The 18,756-nt window shown below is 45.8% G+C and overlaps 1 protein-coding gene across 1 annotated transcript in view; it reads left to right on the forward strand.

Annotated features, from left to right (window-relative positions):
* SND1 (staphylococcal nuclease and tudor domain containing 1) overlaps positions 1-18,756 on the forward strand; it is a gene marked incomplete at its 3' end in the record, with an annotated part of 461,155 nt that overhangs the window by 358,334 nt on the left and 84,065 nt on the right. Inside the window, exon 16 of the mRNA XM_080701065.1 lies at positions 5,035-5,144. Coding sequence (XP_080557191.1) covers positions 5,035-5,144 — 110 coding nt within the window. The remainder of the gene's footprint in view (positions 1-5,034; positions 5,145-18,756) is intronic.

Genomic DNA, 18,756 nt, shown 5'->3' on the forward strand with positions numbered 1-18,756 from the left:
CTGACCCAGCGCAGAGCCAGAATAACAAGTATTAGTAAAATGGAGCAGGAGGGCCCAGGCGAGCTTGGCGTCTCTGGGTGTCGTAGATGGGCAGAAGGCCGCTCTGCCACGTGCCTCCCGTCGCCTTCCCTGCGTGATGTCTGCCGCAGCCGTAAGAACACGGTGGACGTGCGGGATGCACCAGTGACTAATCCTTCAAACTGGCCTCTGTCTCCACTGGTTTTGTTTCCTTCTGCCAATGCCTGGCCTTTTGTTTGCTGGACTAAGTGCCACTGGGAGCTGTCACTTCTTGCCAAGCCAGATTTCCATGCTCGCCCTTAGCTCTACTGCTGGATAGAAGAAAAAAGCCACACACTTTAAGGCCTGAGGCTTACGTATCATAAAACTCAGCATACAGTGTAAAATATTCAGAGCGATGCATAGCCCTCGCACAGCCGTCAATAGAATCTCTTATATAGCCATTATCTTGTCATTAACAAGAATTTATTCTTCTCATTCTGAAGCTGACTGACCAAAGTGTTTGCGTTAATTGACCTAGTTAGTCAATGTCTCCAAGTGTATAATTTTTTTAATAGAATGATTATTCCATAGCCTAGCATTTTAAGTTTTAAAGGAGGTACCCTATACTGCATGAGTCAAGCCTTGGGTGAGGAATCTCAAAAGGGCATAAGCAAAATTACAGGATCTTGTAGCTGGCCGAGCTTTTGTAACTCCTTCATTTTATAGAAGCCTGGGGAAGTTGAATAGTTTGTCAGGGGCAGAGCAGAAACCAGAACCATAATATACTGACAACTAGTAAAGTTTGCCTTCCTAAATGCTACAGAAAGCAGGCAAAATGCCCTTCTGATTTTAAGTAGTCACGATCAACCATTCATATGCTGGAAAGCTAAGAGTGTGAAAAATAATGAGCCTTTACCTGTGGGCAGGTGTGTCTGCCGAGCTTTGACGTGGCCAGTGGCCATCCAGAGCTGGAGGGATGGCACGTGTGTCACCTCTGTGCTTGCTTACTGGAACTCGGCTGGGAAGGCCCACGGGGTCTCGCTGCATTGTGGCACAGCCCATCATGGAGAAGGAAAATGCTCAAGAATACTTAGGATTATTTTAGCTGTACTATTTTTTTTTAATTAAAATAGTTTTGTTTTTAGAAAGGCTTGCTGTGGCAAGGGCAAGCCAGGCACTCACTGTGCACCTGTGGTGTTGGAAGCAGAGCTGAGATGGTGCATCCTTATCAGCAGGCAGCGCTGCGCATTATCAGGAAAGACAGCTATTGGGGCAAGAAGCAAGATCCAGAATTACCGGCCCTTCCTCCCCTGGCTGGGAGAGCTTCGGGAATGCCCGTGGTGTCTCACTTCAATCCAAGGCCCCACATGGCATGGGATCTCTCCACCGGTGCCTGTCAGCCTGCCCAGCCTCATGTTTGCCTTCTGGAAACCCCACCTTTTATTCCCTCTATCTGTTTTCCTTTCTTTCTTTTTTTCCCCCCTCTTTTCTTCTTAAAGTTAACTTTATTGGCAAGGATATCGCACAGAGGGACAGTGGCCCAGCAGTGCAGGCCTTGCTTGAGTGAAGGCACAGCATGGCTGGGCAGAGGTGCGCTCAGAACTCCTTGCTGCAGCAGGAGGTCGACATTTATATGGGCCCCTCTCTGCCAGTTGACAGTTACTTTTTGCCCTGTTTCTCGAGCCCTCAGGACACGAAAGCAAGTCTGGTACCTGATAAACCCTCAGCTAGAGCAGGTTTGAACTCTGCCCCCTTCCTTCTTTGCACCTTGGTCTCTGCAGGTGGTTCTCAAGCTGTGTGTTGTACCCCACTCACGGTCCTAAATCAAATCAATGTCAAAGCCATTTTGTTGTTCTCTTTAATAAAATGGAACAGGCGAGAGACTATCATATACAACACATTTAATCAGGAACCACTGTTTTGTGAAAACTTAGATATAGGGTAATGCATTTACAGACGTACTTATATGTAAATGCATATTTGTGTCATGGTAAAAATTCAAAGTCTGACCAAGGAGTGGTGGAGTATTCTTATAATCCCAGTACTTGAGGGGCTGATACAGGAGGATCGCAAGCTCGCAGTCAGCCTCAGCAACTTAGTGAGGCCCTCTGCAACTTAGTGAGATCTTGTTTTCAATTAAAAAATAGGGCTAAGGGTGTAGCTCAGAGTAGAATGCCCCTGGGTTCAATCCCCAGTCCTACACACACACACACACACACACACACACACACACACACACACACACACACTCAAAGTCTGAAAACCCCTCATCTACACAACCCTTTATCTGCCTATGTAACTTGGCTCAGCAAATTTTTCTCACTCGGACATTCAGATGCCACAAAATCCTTCCTATTCTCTGTACTCTGACTTTGAACCTTGGCCTGGTAATAGGATCTGCCTCCCCCACCTGCTTCGAGTCCCACCTAGGGCCCCTCTCGCCTTGGCAAGGCTTACTTCAGAGGAGGCAAAGGGAAACCTTTCCCTTTTCTTGCCCACATGTGCAATAGGAATTGGTATGAATGAGTATTTACTTATTTCTACTTTAAAAAGGGCAAGCAGTCTGCTTCAGCTTCTTCCTCTTAACAAGCTAGAGTCCAGCTGGGACGTGGAGAAGCAGCATAACAAAGGCCTTCCTTTCCTTTTCATCCATTCAGAGTGGTGGGATTCGGTTTCCATGGGCCCAAAGGACCTTTTCCTGAAGATGTGTTGAGTGCATTTCTGCTTGCTTTGTTTAACTCCCTGGGCCCAACGAGCAGTCATGCTTTCTCAATGTAATCACTTGGTGGGCTGCAGGATTCAGAGGCTGCTGCTCTGATCTCTGCAGCTTGGCCGGTTCCTTGCTATTTCAGAGAGTACCAAGAGAGGGACAGGAGTAGAGTAGGCTCTCAACCAGCCAGGCTCCAGATGGAAATTCTTTCCCCTGCTTCCTGCTGCCCCTAGCTCTACCAGCCCATGCTCAGCAGCCCCACCCCCACAGCACCTCAGCTCTGACACAGGGCCAGAAACAGACCGAATACTGGCTTTTGCATTATTCTTGTTTCTGCAGCAATTCTTTATCTATGGGTATGTGGCAAAATAGTTCAACAGAATCGTTTATTTTTTCTCCCTGGCAATTCTCCTCTTGCTTAGTTTGCAGATATAAGATGAAAAGTGGTTTTGGCCATTGATGTTTCGAAGAACGTGGACTATCTTTCATTCTGTTTTACTCTAGCCTCATCTCTCCCTTCAGGGTTAATCTCAGGCTGTTTGACTCCCGAGTTTCTTGCTGTCTTTTACAAAAAATAAGTTTCACTCCTCCTGCAGCCTTGCACAAAAATGCAGGGAGTGAGGTAACCCAGGTGATCTTCTCAAACATGTGACATTTGGGTAGGCCCTTCAGCTGTGGCGTCTTCGCAAGGGTGGTCTCTGCAGCCAGTTCCAGCAGCCCCTCTCCTACTGCCCCACTTTGCCCTGCACTACACATGATCTGTTCCATTGGCAAGGCTTGGAGGTTTAGAAAGGACGCTCTGTTCTTCATCTGCTAAGAGCCAAGATGTAGGCTATCCCTTTCCTTCTGGGCTTTATGAATCTATCCTCTGGCCAGAAACATGAGCAGCCACCTAGCTTTACTCATGAGCAGGTACACCTTCTGTCCCAGCCGTGGTGGCGCTTTCTCCCCAAGGCGCCCCAGTGGGTGTTGCAGTATTCTGTGCCCGGCTTCTGGCCTCTCCAGGCCAAGCTTCTGTCCCTTCACCTAGGGCTATTTGTAAATAAGGTAGCTCTCATCACTGCAAATTATTGCAGCAGGAGGGACCAGCATTGATTCAGAGACAGGGACACTGAGTGCAGCCTCCTCAGATGTTCAGCATTTGCTTTTTCTGTGTCTTCAGCCCAGTTCAGCGTCTTACTTCATAATTACAGCTGGAGTATGAATTACTTTGAAATATTTATAAGTCTTACCCAGATATCAAAATGCAATGTATTTCATGGTCTGTCACAGACCACCACTGCTAGTGATAAATGTATTTTCAAAGTGAGTGAGTGAATCAAAGAAAGAAAAGGCCATTTAGGTTGGTTAGTGAGCACTTATTTCATACAAAATATTGTCATTGGATACAAGCAAGTATAAAGGATAGCTTTCTGTCTTCAGAAATCTTAGAGACTAGTGGTAGAGCCAAAGAAGACTGAGATTTTTGAGCATTTTGGAATGCTCAAAGAGCATTAAGAGGGGTAAAAGTGGTGAAGTTAATAGCTAAAATATATCCAATTTTTCCATGTGGACAGTATTATTCTAAATATTTACATATATAATCTTTCCTAGTTCACACAGCAACCTTATGAAGTAGATATATCTGTTTTACAAATAGGGAAAATGGAACTTTATTCAGTTATTTGGCTGAGGTCACAAGGTTAATAGTTGAAAAGAGTTAGGATGAGAATCCAGGTCTCTCTGGCTCCAGGCACCTAATACTTCATCAGTGTTCTGGAATTCTTTCCATCTCTAATTCCAGATGAAAAACTGAAAGTACTAGTGTCTAAAATGTAACCAAAGGACGGAGGGGGAAGCTTATTTGAAAAGGAAAATAATACTGAACTGCACTTTGGAATTTGATGTGAAAGAGTAGGGTAAAGCGTCCAGGCTCCAGCTGTGGTGGCTCTGGGGCAGCACAGTGACTGGGACAGCGGTGTCATGTAGGTGAGGGAGTCCTTGGTGCGATGGCTGAACCTGTGGTACTGTGGGCCTGGGCAGACCCCTGGAAGGGGTCTAGATGAGCATCATCCCAAACGCCGGGGGTCTGGGGGCTGCTTCCTGCACACCTCCTTGGACTGCTTCTTTCCCCCAGGTGCCAAGGCCAAGAGCCCCTCTCCACCATTGCTGCTGTGAGCGTTGGCTTTCCAGCTAGCTGAATGAACTATACCCCTCCCTGCCTCTACCTTGGCATCAGAGCAGATGGAGCTCAGTGTTTGAGGTGGCGGTGGAGCTGTCCTTGCTGGGCCGCAGGCCTCGTGGGCCCCTTGGCATCACAGATTCTTCTTTTTCTCCTGATATAGGCATTGAGTGCCCCAGAGGAGCCCGAAACCTCCCCGGCTTGGTGCAGGAAGGAGAGCCGTTCAGCGAGGAAGCCATGCTTTTCACCAAGGAGCTGGTGCTGCAGCGAGAGGTAGGACCTCCCGTTTGCTTCTTGTGTGGGAGGGTGAGTAGGGCTCCCTTGGTCTGGCACTTCTCTGTCATGTCAGATCGGTCTGTCACCTTTACCCAGTTCAGCCTTGCACATCCATGAGCCATTCTTGCATCTCCCCACATCTATTTCCAGGAGCCCTGCATCATTGGGCAGGCGCCCCTAAATTACTCCTCTCCACTGGTGGCCTGGGACAAGTGGTGAGCACCGGGCCAGCCCAGCCAGAATCCTAATGCCAATATCTTACAGCTTTGCCGTCCTTCTCCTTGGTGAATTAGTCTGAGCTGCCTGCCTCCAGCTGGATTTAGAAGCTTGACTAACCCTGTCAGGGGCCAATTTTCTTTGAACATTTATTTGTATCTTTGAGTAATTGCATTTTCTGTAGCGGGTTTTCTGACTTAATTTAATTGTATTTCTGTTTCTGCCTGTTGGGCTGGCTCTCTCAGGCAGGAGTCAGGCTCTCAGCTGCTGTGGTGCCCTTCTACCTGCTAATTTTGCTCAGGTCTTTGTCAACAGATCCATCTTCCTTCCAGGATTATGCCAGCTGTTCATCCTGCTAGGTGGGCCCAAGAAAAGAACAATGGGAAAGTGTGCTGGGCTCGGGCTTAGGATTTGCGGTCTGCCTTTGTCCCTGTTTCCTTTACTCTCCAATCTCTCAGGTCCCTCCAGCTTGCATGCAGTATCGTAACATACACTGAGCTGCATCTAATGTGGTCCCAGAAGTTTTCTCTCTTGTGGGTCTTCATAGATCCTTGGGTGCAAGTGTGTGTGTATCTTTACAACATTCAGTGGTACGAAAGCCTGTGTAGAGGCTTTGGCGTCTCATTTTGACTTGAATCACCAGCACTCATTAGGTGTGAGAGGCAGGGAGAACAGGCCAGCCTGAGGCGCTGGAACAAGTGGCATTAAGAGAAACACCACTTTGACTTCCAACTCAGCAGTGTCCTTGCTGTTGGTTGCCACCTCTTTGGGATTACTCTAGCACCTGCCTTCTCGTTTTGTGAAAGAAACAAATTTGGCAAAAGAAATCTTGAATTCTCAATTCAAGAGATCTGGATTCCATTTCCCAAACATCAACTGCAGCTACTCAGCGCTATTACATCAGCTTCGTTGGCCACCTGTCCCTACAGTGCTTGGGCTGGGGCCTGCTGGACTTAAGCTATCCCAGACTCACATTACTGTTTGTTTTTGTTAAGATGCATTTATACTTGTGAAATAGGAAACCTTAATGCTGACATATCTACCTGCCCCCTCCCTCCCTTCTTGTCTTCAAACTAAACAATGTAGCTTATATTTTTACCAATTAAAGATAGCTCCCTACCAGAGAAGTGTTTCCAGAATCTAAACACTCCAGTTGTCTATCAGTACCTGTTGCAAGGTGTGTGTGTGTGTGTGTGTCCCAACCCTATTTTAGTTCTTATTTGGAAACAGGGTCTTGCCAATGTGCTGAGAGCCTCGCTAAGTTGCTGAGACTGGCTTTGAACCCACCATCCTCCTGTCTCAGGCTCCCAAGTACTGGAATTATAGGTGTTCACCACCACGACTGGCTCTGTTGCGGTTTTCAAAGGGGCCCAGAGATAGGTGGGACAAACTTGTGGGCCTTTGGATGTTGAACTAGATTTCAACTCTAGTTCAGATGAAGTCCACTCAAGTTCTCAACTGAAGGCTGTGACAGAGGAAGCAGACACCAATGTCTGCTCGTCTCTTGTGCTTTAGCTAGAGGGAAGAAATCCCTTCCTGTCCTGCCTGAGCCATTTGTTGGGAGCATTTTCCTCCCTTACATCTAAATCAGAATTCTCTTTCTGTTTTGATGACCAGAGTCATCTTCCTATTGCTCACATCTCCTGAGGTTTCTTTCCCTTTCTTTTCTACTCCTGTTTTCCCAGAGACTTTTCTGTCTAATTATATTTCTGGCCCACTGGTGATAGATAGCCTAATATACAAGGGGTCAAAGAGAATGCTGACCAGTTAAAAGGAACGAGTGGCCAGACACATTTGTACTGTCTCACGGTTACTGTGACCTTACCTTTGTTAACATTTACTGACAAAAGAGCGGACGTTTTCCCCCACCTTCTTTGATACCCCTGGCATTATGAGTTTGCAGATCCTTGGTCTAATCCAAAAGTTGATATTTATCTTTCTTGATTGTAGCGGCCCTATTTTGAGGGTCTCGATAAAGAACTTGGCTGCATTTTTTTAAGCTGTTTATGTAGTTAGTTGGGCAGGCTGTTTGGAAAGGTCATTATCCAAAGGAAATTAGGAGTATGCCCTCAACTGAGTGAGACAAGATGTCGACTGAAGGAACCCGGTGCATCTGACTCTCCTGGTCATTTCTCTTCATATGATGAATGAAAACTGTTTTCTCAACAGTATTGGAATAAACAGAGGTCTTTATTTTTTAAGAGCTTTATTCGTTTATTTTTACCTGTGTACCACCTTCGCCTTTATTCCGAAAGCTGTCTTGAGGAATGGTTTTCTTGGCTCTCCCTCCCACCTCCAAAAAAGATCTACCAAAGGAGAAAAGTGTGATTCACTGAAATGTGTGACTGTAGGAGGCGTGAGTGGACCCAGCCCTCCCCTCAGCTAGCCCTTACCTGCAGGGCAGCCTCCAAGGTCCTGCATTGCCCTTCAGGAACTCTGGAGCCAAGCTGCTGCTGGGTCGGTCGCTGCTGGTGGTTTTATATACTTTGTACCATTTCCTTGATAATCAAGCATTATCCCGGTATTTTCAAGATATGATTGTCCTGGGTCCTACCCCATCCCTTCCCTTTAAATTTATAAACATTTATTGATATTATCTCATTGTTGGCCAAGATTTCCCTATGCCCTTCATCTTTCCCCAGTTACTGCAAATCTGCAGAATTAGAGGAAAGGACAGGATTTCAAAACACTCTGTTGGGCCCTTCTGTATGACCCGCTCAGAGGCCCAGTCTTCAGGTTGGACTGCCATGTGTAAAGGCATAAAGCCACTTGGGGAGGATGTAGACAGAGAGGGATTGTGTAGTGGTCACTGTCCCTAAGTCTAACGCCTGTCAAGAAGTGAAGAGGAAGCTCGCTTGCAGGGCACCTGCACAGAAAAACACACCGTGTTTCCTAAGTGTACTGTCCTGGCTCTGGAGGGTGGCACAGGAATCCCTGCCTGCCTCTTCATCCGTTTTTGAGAGAGGAGAGAACTCTTGGTCTTTCCATCCCATATCTGCTTGTGGCGCCTGGAAATGTCAGGCAGCTCCTCTCTGTTTTCATAGGGCCCCTTTTATCTTGAGACCTGATCACCTGCTTCTTCACAGGTCTGTCACACTGGCATTAGTCAGCATAGAGCTACTGATGTTCCAGCCTCCACTCAGTTCCACTTTCCTGAATGTGTCTCTGGCCACTCTTTCTGCGCTGCCTCTTTCTCTGGTTGTTATGATGAATATAGAATGTCCCCTGAAAAAGCTCATGTATTGGCAACTGGAAAATACTGGGAGGCAAAATCATTGAATCATGAGGTTCTGATCTCATTGGACTGATGGTTTGAATGGATTTACTGAATGGTAACATAGGCCTGTGGGACGTGGCTGTAGGAGGAAGGTCATGGGGAGTGTGGTCTGGGGACTGTATATGTCCACAGGCCCCTTCTCTCTCTCTCCCTCTGTTTCTGGCCTCTATGATGTGAGAACAGCTTCCCCCCATGCACCCAGCCTGCCGCTGTCATTTATGCTTCAGCCCTATGGATAAACCATGAGCCCCAATAAATCTTTCCTCCTGAGTTGTTCTTATTGGGTACTTTGGTCACAGCAGTGGTCTGAAGCACATGGTGCTTGGGGCCCCGGCCATTGGTTCCTATAGGTGTTGGTTCTTTCCCCTGCATTGAAGGCTGGGAGACCTGTTCCAGGTTAGTGGACTGAGTGTTCTCATGGTGCTGCCAGCCTCCGCCATGTCATTACCTGATCTCTTTGGTTTTAGGGTTTTTTTGTTTTGGGGGGGGTGTTTGATTGTTTTTTTGTTGTTGTTGTTGTTGTTATTGTTTTGTTTTTGTTTTGATACTAGGGATTGAACCCAGGAGCATTCTACCTCTGAGCTATACCCCCAATCCATATATATATATATATATATTTTTTTTTTTTTTTTCATTTTGAAACAGGTCTCTCTAGGTTGTTGACAGTCTTGCTAAATTGCCAAGGCTGGTGCAATCCTTAAACCTGCGATCCTTCTGTCTCAGTTTCCCAACTACTGGGATTACAGGCTTATGCCAGCACACCCGGCTACCTGATGCTCTTTGTGACCTTGAATCCCAGAACAGCCAAGGAGCTCTTAGAAAACTTATCTCTTAACCTTTGCTCAGAGCAAGTCCAAGGAGTTCAACATTCTTTCCCAGCCCAACTCAGTTGTATTTTGCAGGGGCAAGCAATCTGATCTGCCAGTTTTTGCAAAGAAAGTTCTGTTGAAATGCAGCCATACTAATTCTGTATATATTGTCTATGGCTGCGTCCCTACTATAACGCAGTGCAACTCAGAGTTCGTAGTTAAGACAGAAGCAATATGGCCTACAAACCTAAATGATTTACCAGAAGAGTTTGCTTATTGCCTCTGTGGTAGAAAGTATGCAGAATTGGGTTTAAATGGCTTGTCCTGATTATGAAGGTGTGTGTGGACTGTCTTGTCCCCTGCCATTGGGCATGGGCTGCTTCTGAACCACACACTGTGAGATGACTGTATCTGTTGCTGTAGCTGTGACTGTGAGCTGTGCATGCTGTGACCCATTGGGTAGCATGTGCTTGCACACACACACACACACACACACACACACACACACACTGCTGCCTTTTTAAGGCAATTCCCTGCCACACTGCCAAGGACAAGCAGATCTGGTATATAAATTCCCAGATTGGGAATTGTGCCCATTGCTACCAGAAGTAGTGGTGAGAAGCAGTATTAGCTAATGGATAGATAACCAGCCTAAAAGTGCAAACTCCCGGCTTTCACACTCCAGTTGTCATGTGGTTCTGGGTATGTTATTCTTTTCTGTCTAAAAGAGTATTCCAGCCATCCTCTCCCTTTGGAGGCCTTGTCATGAATGGAGTAGTTATTTGGGGTCTCTTGACACCCGCTTCCCAAAGGCCAACTAGCTGGCACACACGTACCAACTTGCTGCTACATGCACAGCACGCTGATTGCTGCTATGTTGGAGAAACCTGGACTTTAGAGCAGGGGCCATAGGTAGTATTAAAAGGGATCAATGTCACAATTTGGCTCTCTTCTCAGTACTTGGCTGTAGGAGGTGCACTTCCCAGCATGTCAGGGGACCTATAGGGATTTGGTGATCATTTCCAAGGCCTTTCTCAGTGACCCCTTTGTCCTCTCTGAAACCTCAGAAATTGCCCTTTGCTTCTGCCTGGAAAATGACATCCTCATGCCGGACAGCCCTAGCTGGAAACTCGGGCTGTTGCCCTGACCTATTTCCCTTCTTCCTGCTGGCTTCAAAAAAGGAAGATGTCCCCCTGGGGAGCTCATTCTTCAGACTGCAGTAGCCTGGACACAGCCCTGGTTTTCCACTCTTCTCCCCACCCCTGCATTTTTAATAAGACACATAAAAGTATTATAAGCAACTGTTGCTGTTGGAAGAAAATGTATCAGAGAATGTGGCCCCACCCTGATTACCAGTGTGTATTTATATAGAGAGGTGTTACTTCTGGGAGAGAAAACAGCATAAAAGGAAAAGTAGATCCATCTCCTTCCTTTTAGTTACCCGCTATGCCGCGCATCCTCTCAGAATCTAAGTCTGTGTCCTCCCTGTGCCCTCCGGCTCCCCCGCCCTTGCCCCTCAAGCACTGTGGAATAACTCTGTAGCCTGCCTGCTCTCTTGTCCATTTGCACCCATTCCTTGCCAAGGGAGGAGACACATGGGCAGAGGAAGGGTGGCGAAGTTCTGTCTCTGGACCAAGGAAGAAGACAGTTGAATCCTAAAGAGATCCTAGACAGTAAAGGAAGCCTGGCCTCTCCGATACTTCCTGATTGCTTTGTCTGAAGGAACCCTCACTGAGCCACTAATCTTTACCTTCTAAAAAATAAAGTAGGCTGCATGACCATCTTTCCATTTATTTGCACAAAAACACCTTATTCTATATTGTCTTAGTTACTGCCCAGGAAAAGAGGACTACATCACAGTTAGGTTTTTAAAGAGCGCTCTTCTCCCAGGAGGTCCTAAAGGCTCTCTTGAGGGCCAAGGTTTGTCTCAGCTCCACACCCACCCTGGCCAGTTCAGAGCCCACCAGTGATCACGTTCAAATGGTTTGTTCTTAGTTCAAGGCTGTTTTCTTTTGAGGGTGCTCAGGTAAAAATCACTAAAATCACTGTCTTACTAGTGATCAAGCCTTAATTTTTTATAGCATTTTCCAGTTTACAAATGCTCTTATATATGATATTGTTATCTCACAACAAACCTATGAGGGATATATTCATCCCAGTCCTACAGTTCAGGAAACTCAGTTGCATACCTCTCTCCATACCTAGTTGCAAAACAGATACTAAAAGTCGACATTCCCAATCATATCTTGTCAGGTTTTGTTTGTTTTTAGTGGTACTGGGGATGGAACCCTTCTACCTCCAAGTTACACTCCAAGACCTATTTTATATTTTATTTGGAAACAGGGTCTCTTAAGCCAGCAAGGCTGGCTGCGAACTTGCACGATCCTCCTGTCTCCACCTCCTAAGTGTGTGGATTACAAGCTTGCGCCACCACTCCCGGCAGAAGGTAATCATTCTTTTTGTCATATTTTAATATTTTTCAACTTCAGAATGTCTGGGACTAGTAAAGAACTTCCCTGAGGGTCCAACATTGACAGGCATTGTTCCATGGAACCTTTTATTTTGATTCTGCTGCTGCTTATATCTTTTGACTGTATGATTCCTGCTTTAAGAGACAAATCTGAGCATGTACATGCATCTGCTTAAAAAGACATGGCTGCCATATTGCTTCTGAGATCAAGCCTCATCCCCTTGGTCTCCACATCCCCCTGACCACATTGCCACCCTCGAGTTTCATCACCATCCACTTCATAATTTGTACTTCATCAAACCAGACCCGTTACTCTTACAGTTCCCCATACATACCAGTAGAAAGAAACATGCAAGTGTTTGTTCAGTCAACTAATTGATTCTCTGTAATCCTAGAGATTTATAGAGTAAACTCTTCTTTGAAAGACTTTTATGTTTTCTTTATCAGGTCATTGGTTTTTCTTATTGTTTTTCCTGTCACAAAAGCACATAAAGCCTCTACTTCTGTTTTCTTTTTGGTTCTTTGGGAAATTTCCTAAGCTCAGTATTTGTGGGGGAGCAAAGAAGACTGGAGTATTGAGGCTGGACCTGGAGCTGCTAATTCAGGAACTTCCGTGGAAAAAGTCCATAACCAAGACTTGGCCTTACAGCCTATTATGGGACTCTGACCTGCCTGGCTCTCCCTGTCCATCCAGCCAGGATACTTAAAAGAGATAATGATGATGTTTCAGTGTCGGGGAAAATGTTCAGTGTCTTTTTGCTCTTCTGAAGGCATTAGAGTCCCTTTGCTCTCCTGAAACAGGCTTTTCATTTCTCTCTTCCTGGAATGTTTTTATCCTCTACATTCGTTAGACTATTAAGTGAAGGTATTATTTTGACATTCAGGCCAACAAATTCCTGTTTAGAGATGGGCTGTACTCACTATGTGAATATCAAGCTGTTATCTGCCACTTACAACGCCTTTATTTCTGGGCTCCTGGTTCTTGCCAAGTACTTCTAAAAGCCCCAGAAGGAGGGTCCTCCAGTCCCATTCTACACCCTGATGAAAAGAGAAGTTGAAAATGTAGAATGAGGGATCTGTCACGCTGCTCTTCCCCAGCCACGGGGTCTCCCTGCCAGCTTTTAGATTCCTAAGGTGGCTAGGTCGCCAACCACCGGTGGCCTTCCCAAGCAAGCTCAGCAGCATGTGCTGGCTCCAGTGGGATTCCTCTCTGCAAAGCTGCTGGCTCAGCTAGGCTCTTTCCCTGTTCTTCTGCTTAGAACTTTCATAGCCAGTCAAGCATAGAATTGCATCCATTCTTCTGAAGTAGCTGCTGGGCCTAATTTGTCATTGGCTTGGCCAAGATCCTATTACCTGTAATTGTGTCATATGGGCTGACTGGTATAGGCTTGATTGGCCTCACTGCCCTCCAGAGGCTAGTGTTCACATCCCAGGCTTCCTTTCAGGATCAGGGGTGGGACAAGGCCTGGTGGAAGACCATAAGAGGCATGTCCTCCTTGCAACATGTAGGAAGGTTCCAAGGATGGCATTCTACCCCTTAGAAAAAACATCCTTCAAAGCAGAAGCACTGCTTTCCTTTCTCTCGGGAATTGGTACCTCCTACTGCAAACTCTTCTTTCCATTTTCTCTACCAGGTCATTTGTTTCTCTTACTATTGTTCCTATCACAGAAAGCAAGCAAAAAACACAGTGCCTAGGCCTGACAAGTGCACTTCTCCTGCCCAAAGCAGGAGCGCTAGAGCCCTTGGCAGTGCCAAGATAATCCTGGCACTTGAATTTCCTCTCCATCTTTAGTTCTGACCCAGAGTAAAGACGGAATGGCTCAGACATGATTTCCTCCTGTCTCTTTCTACTCAGATGGTCCTCAGTACTCATTTGAACCTCATCTAAAGTGAGGCCTAGGGGTGAGAAGAGTGGGCAGTGGTTAAGCTCACTGATTCACTATAAAATCATCATTACTAACACAAGGTCGTGAAAATCCTTCAGAGCCTTGCTAAGTGGAACTCCTGCCATTCATGGTATTTGGTACTGTCTACCATTCTGACAAGAAATGATGTTCTTTATGAGCCATCCCTGTGGAAGATAGTGATTGCCAGGCACATTCAGCCTCCTGATCTACCAGGAGCTATGTAGGGCTTATGACCCAGAACAAATGGAGAGATGTTGCCAAGAGAAGCCTGCTGGACTCCCCTGGAGGTAAGCTTTGTGCTAGGAGAGCTGATGCCATTTATTTTAATGTAGATGTTTGAGATGCTCCTGAAATAGCACTTCCTGGCTTATCTTAACCTCTTCAATCATTCACCACTCCTGGAGCTTTGGTGAGGAGTTTCTTAAAAGGGCAGGGGAACCCAGCATGGTGGTACATGCCTGTAATCTCAGTATTTGTGAGGCTGAGACAGGAGGATTGCAGGTTTCAAGCCAGCCCAGCCTCGGCGACTTAGTGAGACCCTGTTCCAAAATGAAAAATAAAACAGGGCTGGGGGTGTAGGCTGAAGGTAGAATGCCCTTGTGTTCAATCTCCAGTACCACAAAAAGGAGGGGAGACTGAGTATCCTTAATATAATAATAAAGAGTTGAAGAAAAGCAGCTTGAAATTTTTGTTTTTCAGGTAACGTGAAACCTATGCTTTTCCTCTGAAAGCCTAATTTGGAAAATAGATCTCTGTTTCAATTAATACCTACCAAGCAGATATCTCCTTTCCAAACTGAAGATGGTCTCCTACAGAGCTGTCCTACCTGTTTTAGAAGAGCTTCACCCAGCTCTCTAGCATGTTAGCCAGCACCCATGTTGACTGTAATGTGAGCATTCCTGTGGGCGTGTTGGGGTCTCTCCAGATCTCCTGCCTCCCTATGCCATTTGTCCCAAACATTCCAAGCCATACCCACTGCCTGAATTTCCTCCTTGGTATTATATAATTCAATTGATAGGTTTTTAGAATGCTGTTCATAATATATAATAGCAAAGCTGCTTGAGCCACCAGCAAAGAATAAACAGACTGTCGATTGCCTTTGCTCTCCAGGTAGTACTAATATTCTGGTGTTCCACATGTGACTCCCCCAAGGACACAGGAGTGACTGTTCTGGTGGATGGGCTGACCTTATTCTGCTGTCTTCTGGCCATTAGCAGGCCCAACTGCCTCTGTCTGTTGCCAAGGACTTGAGAACCTCTGTGTTCCAATCCTGACTTTATTGATGAACTTCTTCCCACTTGCTACTCCACCCGTGACAGTTTCTGGTCAGCTGAACTTAAATGGATTTTGAAAATGAAAGTGACCAATGGTCTGTTATGAAATGCTTTGGTGCATGAAATAAGATTATGAGCAAGGTTGAGAATTAACACCACAGATACCCTCACCTGGCCCGACAACATGGCACGGAGAAAGGAAGAGCTCATTCTCTCAGACTCATCTTCAGAATATTTATGGACATTTTTCCCTTTTTGGTCCCTTAACAAAAACTCTTAGTAACATGTGAAGAGAGATCTGGATTCTCATTCCAGCCTAACATTTCCCATGTGATCGTGAACACATTCCTCAGCCTCTCTAAACCCAGGACAATCTTGGTACATGGTAGAATTCAATGTGAACAATGTCCCCAGCATCCTGCAGTGAAGCAGTCCTGCTAAGCCTAATTGCCACATCTGTATAAAGAGAGTAACTTCTCTATTTAGTTACTGTGAAAATAAAGCGTATATACATATATATGTGTGTAATATTTACATATATATGCATGCTTAGCAAACATCCTGGTAAATATTAAACACTTGATGAGCAGCATAACGTTTATTATTAACCAAAATCCTCTAATAGTTTTGATAAAGTAGGATTCAAACTTCAGTGGGGACAAAATGCTCTACCCAGAGTATAGTGATATGCTGGACCTAGAACTGTATGCTATGAACAGCATTCATATTAGAGACAATAAAGAATAATGCTTAGTCTTCTCCATAATCCCTCACACACTGTAACTGTTTAAGCCAGTGGCCAAAACTACACATATGCTCCCTTTATCCTTCGTCTAGTTTTGTGCCCATGGCAGAAACTGCCAGTTGATGACCACACCGCTTTGACTTGGGGCTGGGATCCTTCTCAGGCTCCTCAGAGCTACTACCAATTGAATGCTTTTAGCACCTGCATAGAAATCCATTTGCTGTCTAAGGTCTCAAAAGAACATTTCTTGAAGTACCTTCAGGCATCAGCCAGCCTTTTTCTATGAAGTACAGTGAGACAATGTCTCTTTGCCTCTGGTTCTGCATGGACCTACATATTGAAACCACTTCTTTCTTCCCAGTGTCACAATCACTGGGAGGGAAAGCAAAGGCCTGGAGGTAATGCCCAAGAGTCCTAAGCTGTACAAGAAACCTTTTCTCGATTTGACTGTGGACCAGTAAGACTAACCATCACCGTAAGAGGGGGAAGGCTAGCACGCCATAGATACTTCTTAGAGTATCTGTGCCTGAGAAGTAATGGCTGGAGTGTCCTTGCTCTGGGGACTCTCAGGTTAGTATATTTTTATCATTTACATAAGACTTCTGGCCTTACTTGTTTCTCAGTGTCATTGCAACTTGAACAAAAAAGGGGGGGGATACTGGGTGGTCTAGATCCTGGCTGGTGCAGACCTCCTCGTCTCTGATGGAGCAGCAGTACTATGTTTTTTTTCTATCCCCATCCTTCCCTCCCACAACCACACCAGTCTAAGATTGCCATATGGTTGTCCTTGATCTGCATTAAACTAGAAGAGCTGAAAGCTAGCAGAATGCCAGCAGGAGCCCTAAAGAAAGATCTAGGTGTTAACCAGGACAGAGAGGAACAGGAAGAGAACCTCAAGTAGAATTGTTTGGAGCAGCTGTCCATTGAACCAGGAATGAAAGGTTGGAGCGGGGGGATGTGGCACAGTGGATGAGTGCTGGCCTGGCATGCACAAAGCATGGGGCTCGATCCCTAGCACTCTATTAAAAAGGAAAACCAATAAGAAAATAGGGATGGGGTGTGGCTCAGAGGTAGTACACCCCTGGTTCATTCCCTAGTATCACAGGAGAGAGAGAGGAGAGAGGAGAGAGGAGAAAGGGGGGGGGAGGGAGAGAGAAAGAAAGAGAAAGAAAGAAAGAAAGAAAGAAAGAAAGAAAGAAAGAAAGAGAAAGAAAGAAAGAAAGGAGAGAAAGAGGGGTGGGCTGATTTAGAAGGGAGGGGGGAGGAATGGGGTGGGAATTGGGAAGGGCTAAATGAGTGATGTGTGCATGTATGCCCCTACCATCTTGTACTCCATTAAAATGTATGAGTATAACACACCAATAAAATTTTTTTAAATAAAATTTACACAGAAATAAAGAGGTTGGGGTGGAAGCTGCTTTCCTGTGCCCTTTCTCTTCCCAAGTTAGTACAATGCCTTCTTTCCCCCCTTTCCCATTTGTTGATACAGTGGAATTCCTTTTCGTAGTTACCAGAAAAGGATCTTGGCTTTGGATGTACAGCTAAAGGTGGATGGTGGTGCAGCGACGGAGCTCCATGTGCCACTTCACAGGTCTCCGGTGCTTACAGTGTTAGGGTGCCGTTGCCTCTTCAGTTAAGTGAATCTAAAACCACTGACCCGGGGTTTTTATAGCAATGCTGCAACCTTATATGAGGAAATGTAACAAATAGTCCATTACCACTGATTGGATATGGATTTTTGGCCTGGCCACCTGCCACTTGGTAATTTTAGAATAGGGTCACTTTCCAAATTGGAAGATTTCTTGCAGGAAGGGACTGATGTTTGCTAAATAGTGACTTCTTATCATCCTGCCCTCCCTCCTGCAGCCACGTGCCAGCCTCCTGGGTAGAGGGCCTGTCTCGGGGCCTGCCTGGCGGAGAGGACCAGAGCTTCTCCATCAGCTTCCAGGGCTGCCGACGCGGCCATTTCCAAACACCCAGGGTGCACTTAACTACTTCCTCCTTCTAATCTCAGCACTTCCACTCTGAGCACATCAGCAGCTTTGTAACTTACATTTTATTTTGCTCTATGTTTGGGGCCCTTCAGGTATTTGTGGGAGGAAGGTAGGGAGTCTGGCGAACTCTGTGGTGTCACTGATTTCAGAATTATACAATTACACCTGAGTCATGGTCTCTGGAGAATCATTTAAGCAAGAATGCCAGGAGCATGCTGACGGGATCTTGCTGCTTTCACATGCCAGTTTTTAAGGCCAGATCCTGTTTCATATCTGATATGTAACTGCCTGCCTTGGTTTCACCATCTACAAAATGGGATCCTTTCAAAGCTCAATTCTTCTTTGAGCTGAAATATGAATGCTCAGGCAAGGTGAGGTGCCTGAGGAGGCCCAGGCCCAGGGAGACTAAGGGTCCTGTGTAATCTTTTAGTGGATCTCTGGTCATTCCGTTGTTTTTTCTATCACCAGCATCTAAATAATGAGGCTTAACTTATGGAATAAGGGCAGTGTCAGTCTTGGACCCTGGAATGCAAGGCAATTATCTCCCCCACTGGGCTAAACGTAGGGCAGTATTCCCTTCTCTCTCGGCCACCATATCTGCAGCATTACCCTTTTCTTTTCTTTTTTTTTTTTTTTTTTTTTTTGTGTGTGTGTGTGGTGGTGGTGGTGGTACTGGGGTTCCTGGAAGCCCTTCTACCTCCAGGCTATACTCCCAGACCTATTTTTTTTTAATTTGGAAACAGGGTCTCTTAAGCCAGCAGGGCTGACTTCAAATCAGGGTGATCCTCCTGTCTCTGCCTCCCAAGTGTAGGGATTACAAACGTGCGCCACCATGCCCGGCTAGCATTACCCTTTTCTTGACCTGAGCAGGTTCTGATAAGCAGTATATCCTATGGGGAATATGTTCCAGAGGACT

Source organism: Muscardinus avellanarius (genome assembly GCF_963383645.1).
Source record: "Muscardinus avellanarius genome assembly, chromosome: 9".
Classification (NCBI taxonomy): domain Eukaryota; kingdom Metazoa; phylum Chordata; class Mammalia; order Rodentia; family Gliridae; genus Muscardinus; species Muscardinus avellanarius.